The sequence below is a fragment of the Glycine max genome, chromosome 8 (assembly GCF_000004515.6).
Source record: "Glycine max cultivar Williams 82 chromosome 8, Glycine_max_v4.0, whole genome shotgun sequence".
NCBI lineage: Eukaryota > Viridiplantae > Streptophyta > Magnoliopsida > Fabales > Fabaceae > Glycine > Glycine max.
Genome location: NC_038244.2, coordinates 10,683,285 through 10,699,610, shown reverse-complemented (window position 1 = coordinate 10,699,610; position 16,326 = coordinate 10,683,285). Strand labels below are relative to the sequence as shown.

At 31.8% G+C, this 16,326-nt stretch overlaps 2 protein-coding genes across 4 annotated transcripts; one reads left to right on the top strand and one right to left on the bottom strand.

Moving 5' to 3' along the window:
• Positions 1–1,577: 1,577 nt before the first annotated feature.
• On the bottom strand, positions 1,578–3,583 carry LOC100791382 (protein SOSEKI 2). 3 transcript variants are annotated; one of them, XM_006585223.4, is made up of 5 exons: positions 3,076–3,583; positions 2,918–2,987; positions 2,712–2,824; positions 1,954–2,626; positions 1,578–1,885 (listed from the first exon to the last, which is right to left on the bottom strand). In XM_006585223.4, exons 1-5 carry the CDS (start codon positions 3,269–3,271, stop codon positions 1,774–1,776), a joined length of 1,164 nt encoding a protein of 387 aa, XP_006585286.1. In that variant the 5' UTR covers positions 3,272–3,583; the 3' UTR covers positions 1,578–1,773. The 3 variants fall into 3 exon arrangements, with proteins under 3 accessions (XP_006585286.1, XP_003532837.1, XP_006585287.1); XM_003532789.5 differs by having other exon boundaries at positions 1,954–2,629; positions 3,076–3,581; XM_006585224.4 differs by having other exon boundaries at positions 1,954–2,623; positions 3,076–3,578.
• Positions 3,584–10,707: 7,124 nt separating this feature from the next.
• Positions 10,708–13,450, top strand: LOC100820444 (probable glucan 1,3-beta-glucosidase A). The gene is made up of 8 exons (XM_003531314.5): positions 10,708–10,986; positions 11,148–11,267; positions 11,388–11,585; positions 11,734–11,895; positions 11,985–12,154; positions 12,260–12,409; positions 12,602–12,945; positions 13,096–13,450. The coding sequence occupies exons 1-8, from the start codon at positions 10,804–10,806 to the stop codon at positions 13,275–13,277; spliced, it is 1,509 nt and encodes a 502-aa protein (XP_003531362.1). The 5' UTR covers positions 10,708–10,803; the 3' UTR covers positions 13,278–13,450.
• The last annotated feature ends 2,876 nt before the right edge of the window (positions 13,451–16,326 follow it).

Genomic DNA, 16,326 nt, shown 5'->3' with positions numbered 1-16,326 from the left:
TGCGTATGCTGTTTTGTTTTTTTTTTTCTAATAAAAAATATTTTTTAAATCATCTCCCTCGTTAGTATAGAAAAATGCGTTATTTTTTCAAAAAGTAATTCTACTCTCTTCAACGGCAAACCCTCAACGGCAAACCCACATTGAAGACACCCTTTCCTCTTACGGTGACTCCTCCCCCCCCTCACCTCCCCCCCTCTTCAATTTTGCGATCCCTCATCCTCCTTCTTCGTAGGTAAGTAACTCCTTCACCCTTCTTTTCTTTTCTCTTTTTTTTTCTTCCTCCTCCTTCTCCCTTAATCAAATTTAATTAACTATAAAAACTTTTAGAACAACCTTTCTATAAGCAAAAATTCTTCTAGAAGAATCTTTCCAAGAGCAAAAAAAGCATTTTTTGCATACAAAAAGACCATTCCGGAAGCAGTTTTTTTAAATCCAGAACAGCCTTTCCAAAAATGTATTTTATATATTTTGGAAAAGGGGTTCCAGAAATTATTATTGTACCTATGTAAAATTCACTCTGGAAGTAACAACTACAATCCGGAGTAGCCTTTCCAGAAGTGTATGTTGTATCTTCCGAAAAAGGTGTTTCAGAAAGCACTATTTGAGCTTATGGAAGAACCATTCAAGAAGCAAAAATTGCAATCCATAATAATATTTCCTAAAGTACATTTTGTATCTTTTGGAATGATTGTTCTAGAAACACTATTTTTGCTTAAATGTGTTCCCTAAGATTTTTTCTTCTCGAAGGGTCATTCCGTAAGGATATTTATACCCTTACGGAATAACTATTCTGAAAACAAATCCAAAACTCAAAATAAGAATGTCAATTTCAAGAAAAAGAGATGAGTTGAGTTGAGAATAAGAGTTGAGTTGGAGAAGAAGAAAAGAATAGGAAAGGGGAGGGCCGGGACTTGCACTGGCTATGGGAGAAAGAAGAGGAAGAAAGGAAGTAGAGGATCAGAAGAAGATAAAAGGGGTAGGTTAGAGTTTTTAAAAAAAACTGAGAGGTGCAGGATGCAATAAGGGAGGTGCCGAATTCAATTGCCGTAGCGACCCTGTTGCGCTCTGATGTTTTGGGCTTGGAGAGAAAGATTTGAGACGACAAAAAAAATAACAATGAGGAAGGAAGAAAATGGAAAAGTCCGCGTGAACCCTATCCAAGAAGGTTTCACGTGACTCTGTTCATAAAATAAAATACTTAAATGTATTAGTAAAGCCTAAGGCAAAGGAGTTAATAATAGAAAAGTACAATTTTTACCTTTACTTCAATTATTTTTATATTATGTTCAGTTAGGAAAATAATACTTGGAGTCTTGGACACCCAACATCCTAATCCTAATTGACACGTGATAGAGGAATAAAAAATGTATATAAATATTATAAATGATATGACGTGATAAAAAATAATAAATGTTAAATAAATACTTTTAAAAAATTTAATATTAAAATTTCATAACTCATTATGTTATTATAAATATCATTCAGTGAGATTACATTTTTTGTTTTCTTTCAAATCAAATAACATACTATTAAAAAAAAAATTATTTTGCTATCCAACCAAGACATAAAATGAAAGTTAATGTTAGCTTATGCCCAAGGGGGGATAATACAAGGTCAAAGACAAAATTAAAAAAGTGTTCATGATTTCTACTTTGAGAAACATTATCTTAAGGGAGGTTAAAGAGGTGAAAACAAACAAATGATGCATGCAGGCAAGAAGCCCTAATTAATAGCGTACTTTACTTACAAAACCCATAATATTATAGATTCCCATCATTTCCTACTAGTCTTGGGGGATTTGATAAGAGGGATACATTTGTCTTTCATTCCTCCCTTCACCACCTTCTTCTTGTCTTCTTCCGTCACCATCCCCAGCCTACTTCTCCTGAAAATAAAGAAAACAAAGATATGAATATTTAGGAGAAAAGAAGAAGTAAATAATTAAAAACCAACCTTAGTTCGTTATAGGAATTGGACTTGTTGAGCACAGGCTCACCCTCCCGGTGGGCTTTGATTGAGTCGACCAAGCTACCACTAAAGTACTCCTTCTCCTCTGTCTGCAAATTCCCCAACAACCTGGGATTCTCCGACATCTCAGTCTCAGCCTCCTCCCAAAACAAAGCCTTCTTGTCTCTTTCTTTGGTCCCCACGTCGCTGAGACGCGGCCCCTGCTTCCCCTTCATGTACTCCCCTGCCCCACCTCCACACGCTATCAACTGCAGCAGACCTGAATAACGACTCGACCCCGACCCATCACCATCCACCACCCTTCTCTTCACTTTCTCTTTCTCTCCACTTAAATGCTTCTTATTATTTCCGCCTGCACCACCACCACCCTTCTTCTTCTTCTTGCTTTCTTCTTCCTCATAAACCACTTCTTCCGTTGATACCCCTCTGGAGCAACCAGAGTGTGGGGTTGTTGTGGAGCTCGTGTAGCTTGTTTTCTCTCCCTCCTCATACTCCTTTTCTTGCTCCTCGTATTCCTCCAACTCTTCACTCTCTCTCTGCTGCTGCTGCTTGTTGCACACACCCAACGCCTTACTCCTCGAATCGTAACTGTAATTGTAATTTGCCTCTGCCTGTTGATGAATTCCCTGCTGCTTGTTTCTCACATTAAATCTCTCTGCTTCTTAATTTAATAATTAGATTGTACTTTTAGAACTGTAATAATCTTTAAGACGAGAAAGAAAGAAAAAAATAATAATAATTACCAGAGCATCCTTCGACGAGTTCAGAACCTTTGAGAACATACTCGCCTCCTTCTGCGGGATGTATTATATCCTTCAGACCCAAGTCGTACCACACATAACCACTCTTATAGTTCCTGAAATTCAAGTCACATTTTTATTCCAATTGAACAAGATCATATGTGTGTTTGTAGAACATGATGAATTAAATCGATTTCCCACAAGCTTACCTTTTACTAGACCATGAATATTGCAAAGGCATGCCAGTCCCACGGAGAGCCATGAGTCGGTCGAAGACATCTTTATGAAATGACCGAAACAAGTTATAGTAGTGGAAGATAATTAAGAATCATATATGCAGCTATATAATACAAAAATAGTTTGTTACCTTTCAAACGGAGAGGTTGATTGGGCAAAAGGGTGAGCTCCATGAAATGGGGGTGCTCCAAAAGACCGTTTCGGGAGAGATAGTAAACGACTTGAACTTTTCTAAAGGGCTTCACTTTTTGGTTCATCCTGCATATTTTCGCACGGTCTGGGCTCGTGTCTCTACTACTACCTCTTTGTGAACGAACAACGTCCATGCTCCAAACCAAAAACTTGTTCCTCTTCTTAACACCACAAATATTCACCCACCCTAGCCGAGGAATGAATGTACCTAATAGGCCGGCCCCAGAATACCTCTTTATGCTCGCACCAGAATGAAACTGATTCAGAAAGAACCAGGAAAAGGGAGAGACTCACACAGTGTGTAATTAATGTTGCACTGCATGGATAACAGACTCATTTACAAACTTGGTACCATAATTATAAAGTACATTTTTTTCTTTTCTACTATATCAGTTATTATTATATTTTTCATTTTCTCTCTCTATCTTTTCTGCTATACATTTTTAGTAGATACAATGCATTTTCTTACTGTTATATTGTCAAGATGAAGGAATTTAATAAGTGAAAGAAAACTAGAGACATCTTATAGTTAAAACCTAAAGCACCATAATTATAATTATACAATCGCCTTATATAAGAAACTAAAAAAAAGCAACACACAATTAAGCCTTTTTCTTAATAGTAATTAAACAAGAATGAATTTTTCAATTTATTTTACATATTTCAATGCATGAGGCATGAGGCATGAAATGAGACGCAGCAGTCTATAGTCCATAGACCTTAAAAAAAAGCGTGAAATCAGGATGGTACGCAGAGAAAGATTCCCTTTAAAAAGGACCGTTAAATAGAAAGGAAGACACAATGGGAGAAGGTGGAGTGGGTGAAAGCAAAAGAGAAGAGGCTGAAGGACAAGGTCATGGTCTCAATCACAATACCATAAATGAATTTAATTTTGACTTTACTCTCACTCTGTTCCTGATTTGAGACAACAGTGACCTTTGCCAGAGATTGCTTGGTACGGAGAGCTTTACTTCACTTCACATCGTTGACGCAATATTCATTTTATCATCACTTTCTCTCTTGTTTTTATCTACCAGCTCCACTTACCACTTTCTATTGGTTCACCGTTCACCACAGTCTGGCTCCAATGCTCCATCATTTCTTGCTTACGCGAGTAGGGGTAGGGGGACAGGGAAGAGAAAAAAAAAACAGGAGACAAATACAAACGACGACGACAACAGTATAATAGTAATAATAATAATAATAATAACAATTTCATCCAAGCAAAAATATCCATAGTCATAACGAGGCAAACGAATTAGTTAATATAGTAACATATTTGTTTTGACGTACGTTGAAGCTGTTTAAATGTCTGTTTAACTCAATAACGAGAGACATACCTTTCTGTTGGATTACATTGAAAGTTGTGTTAATTTTAAACCAAACACACATTTAGTATCCAAAAGTAAGGTGACTAGTGTTGTTAATCATCAATAACCTACTTAAAGTGAAAATATGGATTTTTTTTGTTTAGCATTCTTTCACAGATAAACATTGTTTTCCTTCTTTCTATTAATTAATGTACTGCATTTTAAGTTTTGTTTCAAATGATATCTGATAAATATACCGCTCAAGAAAATTTATAGAGCTATTTTATAAATTAGTTGATTGATGAATTTAGTTTTACAAAAAAAATCTTGTTAATCATTGCCATTAGAATATTAATCTAAAGATTATAGGAGTAAAAAAAAAGTCTGACAAACAAAATTCTGCTTATCCCAATAAAAATATTTTTTATTTTGATTCTTTAATTGATGTCTAAAGGACATTCATCAATATTTATCCTACAAAAATAATTAAATAAGTAACAATATTAATTTTTGATTTTTTTATGATTATGTAATTTATTTGAAATTAAAATTAGGTGTTTTGTTTATGTGTAATGTTTGAGTTGATCAACAAGCATGTTGGATCGTGTTGTAGTCTTGTAGAGGCATGCCATAAAAGATAAATAATAAGATTATTTTAAGATCACCTGTTATCTTTCCTTTCCTAGCACTTGAATTGGCGTTTTTCTTGACCAAGAGAAGAGAGCTAGAGAACGGATGGAATTATTGGGGGTACACACATGGCATGACATCGTTCTGAATTTCTTTAAGGAATATAATTCGTCTATGAGATGTTTTTAGTAGTATATGATTCAAACTAATAATCTTGATGTCTAAAATCCTAATATAAATTACATCGTACAAGTTTAAGATCGTATATCAAAACATTTTATTTTAGGTTTAATTTTCAAAAATTAAGTTTGAAAATTTAGGATTTGCAAGATTTATATTATAAACTCTTTTATTTTTCAAGTATGGAGCTTCGCTTGTTGAAACCAATTACTGTAGTCTGCACAGCTGTACATGCAATTATTTGGGAGGAAGCTAGGAGACTGATCATGGTCTCGCACGGAAGATAATCCCTTTTGAATCTTGGGGTTAAATTTTTTTTTTTTAAAAAAAAGGGTCGAATCTTGAAGTTGGTGATTGATGAATGCAATGCGTGCAATGATTTTGGACTGATCCAACTGTATATCATAATCATTAGAAAAAATTATACTAGCACGTATGATTTTTTTATAAGAAAAAAGGTAATAAACAAAAAATAAGAAAGACAGAAATAGACAAAATAAAAGTATTTAGTTTAAGAAAAATATAAAAGAGAAATAAAAAAGAGAACTATCATTATTATTACTGAAGAAAAATAAAAAGGCATAAGACTAGTACTGGTACTTTTTCATTTCTTTCCTCACTTATTTCTTTTCTATTAAGCATACATCATGTCCTATTTCTCCTTATTTTCACAATCTTCTCCCTATTTTTTAACCACTTCATCCCTACCAAATAGTACTCCAGTAGTTTTATGAGATAATATGCATTTTTATTTGCTCAAAATAATATATGATATATAACATGAAGTATCAATATTCCAAACAATTACGGTAAACTACTGAAAATTAAAAAGACGGAAATTTTGGGTAGTATCTCAAAAAATCATAAGGGTATATGCAATTTGCTCAACAATTATTATATTATTCTTATAATATTTTTGTAATATTATTTTTGTTTATCACCCTGACATTACTTTATAATATCTTTCTTGCATTCTTAATTTCTTATTACTCTCTTTTTTGATAAAAAAAGATTATATAATTAACACTTCTGGTCTTAATAATAAGCCAAATATTCAAAATATTTTTTACTAACAGTGATAAATAAAAAAATATCAATGTATAAGCACTGAAACTTTTAATTTTAAATTTTTTTTATAAACAATTTAAATGATAGAATAAAAATTTAACAAGGATTTACAAATATGTGATTATGCTCTGAATCAATTAAAAAATTAAGTATTAATCAAATAAATAATTAAAATACAAAAAAAAGCATTAATCAAATAATTAAGGAAATTTGTTCGCTATTTTTAGACATTGGGCAACAGATTTCGTTTTCGGTAGCTATCTTTAAAGCTTTCAGCGATCCAAACATATAAGGTAGCTGTATAGCATATTTAATATCGGTCGCAAACTAAATATGACATTCAGTCGCAATATCCGTCTCTGAAAATGAATAGAAAATAAGTGTCGCATTGTGACAGATACAGCGATCGGATATTCTGTTACTAATATACTCGGTCTCTGTTTCTGTCGCTAATTCCAAATAATGACTATATTAGACTGGTAGTTTAGCCGGCTGCTAACAAAAGATTTTTGCGACTAAATATTTCGGTCGCTAAGTTTGTGGCTATAACTTCAAAAACTAATTTAATTTGATAAAAAAAAAACTACATTAGATGAAAATTATGTATAAAGATTATTAAAAAAGAGTATTACATTGTTTTATTTTACTTAAATATATTTTAGTCTCTGTATATAATATACTTATTTTCATCTCAGTTACCTACAAATAGTTTTTAAAACAGTCAATTTAATATTTCATTTTTTGCCATTAATACCCATCATTATCTACCTACCATTAATTGTTACTATGACTAAAAGAAGGTTACCTTAACACATCACACGATAATACCTCACTTTACATAAAAGAACTGGCACAAATATTATTTTCAAGAAAACGTAGCAATTTAAATTTGAAAAGGAAACACTAAGGAAAAAAGTTTAGTTAATAATTTATAATATTTTAGAATAATAAAATTACGGGTGAAATTGTTTTTTGTTATATTAATATTATATAAGACTAGAATAATATTCAGCATTTTTGTATTGAGAAATGTTATTTTAAGGTTAAAATTTTTTTTTACAATAATTTCGAAAATAAAGAGGAAGGTAAAAATAGTAAGAAAGATAATCGTGTAATAAAAAAGAAAAAGAAAAAAAAATGATAAGAATAACGTTATTGTTTTGTGTTACGTGGGTGGCGTGGCACAGTATGTGGTCCCAGTTATTATTCTCAGCGAGGTTGCAGGGTGCATTAATGAATAGATGATGATGAAAAGGGAAACATGAAGCAGAGCTCGTCGGGTAGAATTGACATTGCATGTTGGATCTTGGAAGCTGCTGTGGCTGTGCCGGATGGATCCATAATCCATAATGTATACAACACAGCTTCTTCTCTTCAGCTACAGCGTAACAGCTGTCGTCGTCAGAACTCAGAAGCAACCCTTTTCTGCCGCTACTTCTCATTATATACCAAGTCAATGGTAATGCTATGTTTCTCTTTAAATATACAACATTTCTTTTATAAATTTATTTCTTTATTTATGAAAATGTCTTATGTATTCACTCTACGCTTATGTTTGTTTATGATTTTCCACGGCCACTTCTTAGTTCTTTACACTTCTCAGTTGAATTAAATCATGTTCTGGTCGGCCTTTTCTGTTTCTTTTTCAGGTTGGCCCATTCAGTGCAAATATGTGGCGGAGGGTTTGAATAAGCTGGGCTCAGGGCCCTAACAACAACTGTGTTTTGTTTGATGTGTTACATATAAAAAAAAAAAAATCTATTGAAAAAGACATTTAGAAATTCTGATTGAACCTTTGGATTCATTTTGTCTCCCACTCTTCTCATTTTGTATGCACACACTTCTACGCACCAAATCCTTATATTTATCAGATTAGATTAGTTTTTTTTTGTTTTTTGTTTTACTTTTTTTATGGGATTAGTCATACAAGAACGACCCATTTTTTAATAACCATGAATAATCAGAAAATCAATAAGGACTCAATATTTTTAATTACATTTCTGACTCTTCAATCGAATCCTCCACCACCTAATGGGTGTAGTAAAATTCTTGTATGAGGACCGCTATGACATCTCTTTAATTTAGTTTTAGTGTCTTCTTGTCACCCACAAAAAGCGATTAGCAACTTTCAATATTTGTTCAAATTCTACATCAGCATCTTGTTGACTCCTTTAAACAGCATTGCATGACGTATATTGTCGGTGAGAATTGAGAAAGATTGAAAATGATACCACACTTGGGTAAGCAGTAGTTATCCGCGCCTAACAATTTCTTCTTTGATTGATTCGGAAGCAATTCACGTTACATGGGTTTGCTTGCATTCACGTTAACTAACGGAAAAACAAAGATCGCATAACTACTCTAAGAATTTCGAAGTCATCGATCTTAAAATCATATACTATTTAAGAGTTACGAACCTCTATTCTATTAACTACCGATCGAGGGTGAGAGGGCTTTCCACTAAAATGCATGACCATATCTTAGCGGGTTATAGTCTCTTACTAGTTACTTCTGAATATAGAGCATTCACTCATCTAACCAAAAAGCAAAAAACATGTCTTCTGTTGCTTTTTTTTCTCTCTTCAAAACTCTAATTAAATAATTAATGATTATTTGAAAGAATATAATAATTATGAAAACAAATTTATCAACTTAAAGAAAGAAAAAATAGCATAAGTGTCAAAATATGATTAAAAGGATAAAAATTAACATATTATAAACTCAAAGAAATAGAAGATATTGTTCCCTTTTATGCATGGCTCTCAGCAACCGCGGCAAGAATTCCTTTTATGTGGATCGAAAAGAAACTCTAAATCATTTTGATTAGATAGATACGTGACAATGAATTCCAAGCTCAATTTACATGAATTTGATTCGATTTAAGCTCAAACTTCAGTTTACTCGTATGGTTTACCAATTCTTTTAAAAAGTGAAAAAAAATGGATATTTTGGTTCTCTTAAAAGAAACAAATGTGCAGATTGGATGGCAGGTTATTAATGGAACTATAGCTACCCTAAATATGACACCGACTCTTACTATCCTCATTAATTGTCAGCTAACTAGACCGAGAGCTAGCCAAGGAGTGGGAATAAAAGTAGTGGATAATTGAAGGGCAAACTGCCAAAAATATATTAAAGTGTGGGGCGTAAACAGAAAAATTAAGCTTTCAAATGATTAATCAAGACAATAAAATAAATAATATTATATTTTTATCAAGGATTACAAGTATCTTTATAAAAGATATCATCAGATATTGAATTTTTTTTATAGATATAAGATTCTAATTCAAATTACTTAAAGAGAATCAGTAAGGTATCATGTTAACTAACCATTTATTGGTAGATAATAATAGAATGATTTTACGACCGTGAATGTTTCTTTTTTTAATTTTTGATATGATTGAACCAACAACACCTGTATGACGCATCACTTGAAATGTGGGAAAGATAAAGTGGGAGGGGGTGAGAACTCCTTTGTCTTTGAAAGGAAAATTTTCTTTCTAGAATTAATGTCTCTATTCTATAGGGATAGCAAATAAGTTGTAAGCCAAGCACACTCATTTTAGTCATTTTCATGGTGCTTCTCTCAGCAATTGTCATTGAACTCTTTGGCGAACAAGCATTGTGTGTGCCTGTTCATTTGTCTTCCGTTATATCACTCACAGCATCGTGCATGGTCCCGCCGTTACAAGAGACACATTATTTAGTTTACAAGAGAAGGAAAGTGAAGAAGAAATAAAGAAATTTATTGTTAGATACTTAAAATTATCAAATAAAGATATTAAGTTCGGATAATTAATTAGTATAATTAGTAGTATTAAGTTAGATACTTAAAATTTTCAAATGGGTAGTGGATGGACTTTATAATTCTCCATTTCTACGAAAGTGTTGTATGAACAACGAATTTAATCTTCTGTATTTCATTTTTAATTAGAAATGATAATTTAACAAAACAAAATTAATAACTAAGAAGAAAAATATTATTAATTAGCATCAAAAAACATTTTTTGTTTAAGTGTCATTTTTTAATTAAAGAAGTAAAAAATAACCAGAAACAAAGATGATCTAAATCCACAAATGACATGAGGTGATATTGTCAACCTATAAACTTACACATGCCACTGGTGAATCATTTCATGTAAAAACTTCCGTGACACATACCACTTCTCATTTGTTATCTTTAAAGGAATATGATTGAACCTTTTTCTATATATTTTAGGCTAATTTTTAATGTGACTAAATCCAAAACGTTGGTTCCTCTCTTCCGATGGAGACAGAAAATGATATACGGTGATGGGCAATTTTCAATATACTCCCACGTACGTATAATAAAGCAGGATGATCAACGTGACAATATAACACCAATTGTATAAGTAAAATTTAGGCGAAGATATCTGTAGACTGTGAACTCTATATATGTTATAGACACTAACCTCTTCCGTAGCACTCACTCCACACACACCAAAAAGTGTAGTAAGATGAGCAACCAATTATTCTACGCAAACCTTGTGCTCGCCTTTTACCTCTCATGTCACTATGCTCTTGCTCAGACTGAAAATTTCCCTTTGCCACTCAAAGCTGTGAATCTTGGAAATTGGTTCGTTATTGAAGGGTGGATGAAACCTTCTCTCTTTGATGGAATAACCAACAAAGATCTTTTGGTATGTTTGATCATCTCAATCACTTATTATTCATTAATAATTTCCTATCCTATTTCAATCTTTTGGCAATGCTTTCTATTCCCAGGATTAAGTTATTTGTCTATAGTTGAACTTAATTCCTAGTCCCTTAATTAACTGTAACATAAATTTGGTCATTTCAGGATGGAACTCAAGTGCAATTCATGTCTACAAAGTTACAAAAGTATCTCTGTGCAGAACATGGAGGAGGAAGTGTTGTTGTTGCCAACCGCACCAAAGCTTTGGGTTGGGAAACTTTCAGGGTTGGTTCCTCAACATATATATACTTTTAACAGTTTTATTTATTTAATTTATGTGTTACATATTTATAATCTTATAGGAGTATATTTAATTAGTAGCATTTTTTGCGACCAATAACGCAGTTGTGGAGGGTCAATGAATCCACCTTCAATTTTAGAGTTTCTAGTAAGCAGTTTATAAGATTGACAAATCAAAATGGAGGAAGCAATTTAGTGGCTGATTCAGATTCACCTAGCGACATGGAAACATTCGAGATTCTGAGGAGTGATGATGACCCTAACATGGTTCGCATTAGAGCACCAAATGGCCAGTTTTTACAGGTACTTTGGTCTTATTTGTGTTATTAATTGACCGCATGATGATGATGATGATTTTAAATCTTCTCAATCTAATGTTTAGCTAACTCTTATTGCCATTATAGATTATGTAGATAGTAATGTTTCTATACTCTTAATATTGTTTTATCAGGCCATATCTGAGAATGTGGTGCTTGCAAATTATGAAGGATCTAGTTGGGATGATAGTGACCCTTCAGTCTTCAAAATGAATGTTTTGAGTGGAAGCATTATAAGAGGTGAATACCAAATTACAAATGGATATGGCCCAGATAAAGCTTCCAAAATCATGAGGGTAAATATCTGCTTTAAAGAGAACAAGGGACAGAAACTTATATCAGAATTTAATTAATGATTAAGCTACGTGGGGGCATGCACATGCAGGATCACTGGAACACGTATATCACTGAAGATGATTTCAAGTTCATGTCAGAAAATGGCTTAAATGCTGTGAGAATTCCCGTGGGATGGTGGACAACCCTAGACCCAACACCACCAAAGCCATTTGTTGGGGGATCCTTGGAAGTGTTGGATAATGCCTTCACATGGGCAGAGTAAGACCAATTAAGGGCTGGTACCTTGTCAATTTCGTTACCATGAAAGTTGGAAAAAAGCCACTTTGTCTATCACTTAATTGTCACTCTTTAATGTCATTGCAGAAAGTATGGAATCAAGGTAATTGTGGACCTGCATGCTGCTCCAGGCTCACAAAATGGAAGACCTCACAGTGCCTCAAGAGATGGATATCTAGAATGGGATGATTCATACATATCTGACACTGTGGCAGCCATAGACTTTCTAGCTGAAAGGTTCAATTTGTAGCTAATGTCCCTTTTAATTTTCTAAAAATACGTCACCATCTTGCGCCTTTATATATAAATACATAATGGTATTACACTATTTGTTTTGAATGTTTATTCATGTCATTTAATTAGTCTTTTGGGGTGCTTCTTATCCGGTTAACTTATATATATGTATCTGACTTCAAAATTGGTTTTCAGATATGCTAACAGTTCAGGTCTAGTTGCAATAGAGCTAATGAATGAGCCTCAGGGAGTTAATTTGGAAAGCCTTAAAAGCTATTATCAAGCAGGTTATGATGCTGTGAGGAAACACACTTCTAGTGCCTATGTGATAATGTCTAACCCTCTTGATAGAGATTCAAAAGTGCTTTTGTCCTTTGCTGGAGCTTTCAGCGGAGTGGTCATTGATGTGCACTACTACAATCTCTTTTCGGATAGGTTCTCCAACATGAATGTGCAGCAGAACATCGATTTTATTAAAAAGCAAAGAGTCTCAGATCTTAGCTCTCTCACCACATCTAATGGACCCCTCATTTTTGTTGGTAAGTTTTCTACTTTTACATACACAAGAAAGTAGCATTATGAATGCATTATCATATTCTTGGATTCAGTGATAGCCTTCTTTTAAATCTTCTATTCTAAGAAAAGTATAGTATAGCATATCATAACATGTTGTTGGTGGAATCTCGCAGGGGAATGGAGTAGTGATTGGAAAGTTCAGAGTGCATCAAAGATTGACCAACAAAAATTTACGCAAGTCCAAGTGGATGTATACTCTCGTGCCAAATTTGGATGGGCTTATTGGGCCTACAAATGTGACTCTAACTTCTGGAGCATCAAGTGGATGATTGAAAACAATTATATTAAGCTTTAATTAGTATTTTACTATTTTAGATGTCTATTCAAATTGGAAGTGTAATTTACAAAAATAAAGATAGCCTACTACTGTTTTACAAAAACATATAAAGTTCGTTCTACACTGCATTTCCAAAATTCACTGTTCCTATTGGTAATTAATTCTATGAAAGATGCTGCAAATTTCGGTTCTTTGCTTTACCTCTTTAATCTTAGATTAGTCAAAGACGGTCCCAAATATGAAATAAATGTTAAAAAGCTTAAGTTCTTTGCTAAAGTTAACTTATGAAGTATTCTTTCTTCCTTTTATTGAGCCACCTCCTAAGTCCTAAACTAGAATGCAGTTAACAGACACAATAAGATAACCCAATTACCGGGAAGTCATAATGCTTGCTGAAAATGTTGAATATTAGAGATTCCTCTTAAATTTCTTTGAAATCACAATCATGATTACGATTACTTATGAGCCTATGATCAGTTTCGCAGCCAAGCGAGAACGAAATGTTGTGATTGACATTTTTTTCCTTAGTAAAATAAAAGCATAGAAAATGAGGCGTTGGAATAAAAAATGTCACAATTAACCATCCAATTCTGTGTGCAAATTGAAATTTTAAATCCGTCCAAAAATTCTGCCCAAATCGGTCTTTCAGTTTTGAGTAAAAAGAGCAGTATAATTCAAAATGCTGCTTAGTTAGTTAGCTTTTCAAAGATTTTGATTGATTATTAGAGCTCACGGTGCCCTTCGTTGTGTGATTTCGACATTTTGACAGATTTTACTATTTTATATTAGAGTAGTGGCATTTCTGCCAAAGCCTTTTTTTAACAGAAAAAAATGTAAACAAAATAATTATTTCTATAAAATAAGCATGCATTATAATTTTTGTCATTTAGAAGATGACAAAATCCATATTTTGATACTTGAAATCACCCCATCATTAATTAAAGATAATCACTAGTATATATTAGTGTCATGTATTAAAAATGATCACTTCATATTAATGTATTAATGTTGTATTTGATATTTCTTTTTTAGAACTCATTTAGTAGAAATTATATTTCACTAAATTTGTTTTGTAATAATTATTTTTTAATATATTTTAAAATTTTACATTTTAAAATATTTTAAATTTTAATTGTTTCAATTTAATTTTACCATGGGAGTTATTCTAGTTTTGTGATAAGAATACTTTCCAATATTATTTATTAATGATTTGAAGAGGTAAAACTAAAAGTGGAGGAACAAATTACAATGATTTCGAATCATAAAAAAAAAAAAGAGTTAGAATGATTCAACGAAGGCTATTGACACATGCCGGTCGTGTAGTATGGTTAACTATGGAAATTTTCTTTCTGCACACAACATTTTTTTTCAATACACCTAGTAATACAAGGAAAAAAAATCAAAAATACCCTTACATATATCAATGGATTAGTAATTCATGTGAGACTTACAAATTGATGTATATCCGTATGGGATTTACGAAAAATTTATATGTAAAAAAATATTATTATATTAAAATTAATTATTACAAAATTTATCATGTAAATTTATATGTGTATTAAATATATATTAAAAAATTTAGTGGTATATATATCAACATTAATTATTTTTTAACATAATTGATTGATTACTTCAGTTGGTTAGAACATTGTGTTAATAATAAAAAAATCACATTTTCAAGACCTGAACCATTAATTTTAAATTATTTCGTAAAAATATATTTTAAACAATTTTTATGGGCTCATACAAATTAGAAGTAAAAAAAGGGTAAAGTTGAAATTTTAAAAAATATGGTGGGTAAAGGAAGAGTAACCCTTACGGAAGCTGCCCAAGCCCAGCTACAAGGTTTTTTGTGCCACTTTTTGATGGGCTGGTTAGACTACAGATATTTGGGCCGAACTATGGAGAAAGGCTGATTAAATGGCTTATTGATTTGAAATCTTTTTTTACTACAGCTTATTGATTTGAATGTAATCAAAGTGATAGATTTTTGCATCGATTTTTTAAAGATATTTAGAATTTTAACTTTTTCATTAAACAATTTAATTTTTATATAATTAATATTTATAATAAAAAATATATTTTAAATATAAGTTATATTTTAGATTTTTTAAAATATGTTTTTGGTCTCTCTAAGTTTTTCAAAGTTCAATTTTAGTCCTTTAAAAAAAATTATTTGTTTTTCATTCTTATAATTTTAAAATACACCACTTTTGGTCTTCAACGCTACCTAAACCACTTTTTCCCTCTATAAAATGTTATATAAACCACTTTGAAGATCAAAAGTAATGCATTTTGAAATGTGAGAGACAAAAGTAAACAAAAAATTTAGAGGGACCAAAATTAAACTTCAAAAATTTTAGATGCGTCGTACACATATTTTACCTTCTATATTTCTAATGAACAATTTCGAATATAATATAAGGTTATTTTAAATTATTGATGAATTCCTTTAAAATTTATTGAAATTAAATTTAGAGATAAAGATAAAATATGGTAGATTTGAAGGGGTTGATGGTTTAGAAAATAAAGTATAGAAAAAATGAGAGTGATTTCATATGATTGAAAGAAGAAAAAAATGCTATTTGCAAGAGTAGTATGTCCTAATGATAGAAGACATAATAAGAGAATAACAAGAGTGAGCGTCTCACATTCCGAGTTATGTATTCCAATTAATAATATAGAAGTAAATTTTAACATCTCTCAACATTATTATTCTAAAACTATCTTTATCTAAAAAAATAGGCGAATCCATGTTGGTTTTGAAATTAAATTTCTTAACTTGCACAACATTCTTTTAATGAATAAACTATAAAACAAAAAAGCTTTAATTTGCATATCATTTCAATAATAATTAGTAAGTTAGCGAGTTAGTTAAAATAAAATATGTGGGTGAATTCCATGTTCAAATCCTCACTTTATAATATTTTGTTATAAGACAATAAAAGTTTCCTTAAACAAAAAAAGAAAAAAAGACAAGAGAAGTTTTTTATTATTTTCCTCTCGGGCCCGCATGTTAGTTATATTCCACTTGGGCCGCAACTACAAACCCAGTAAAATTTTATTG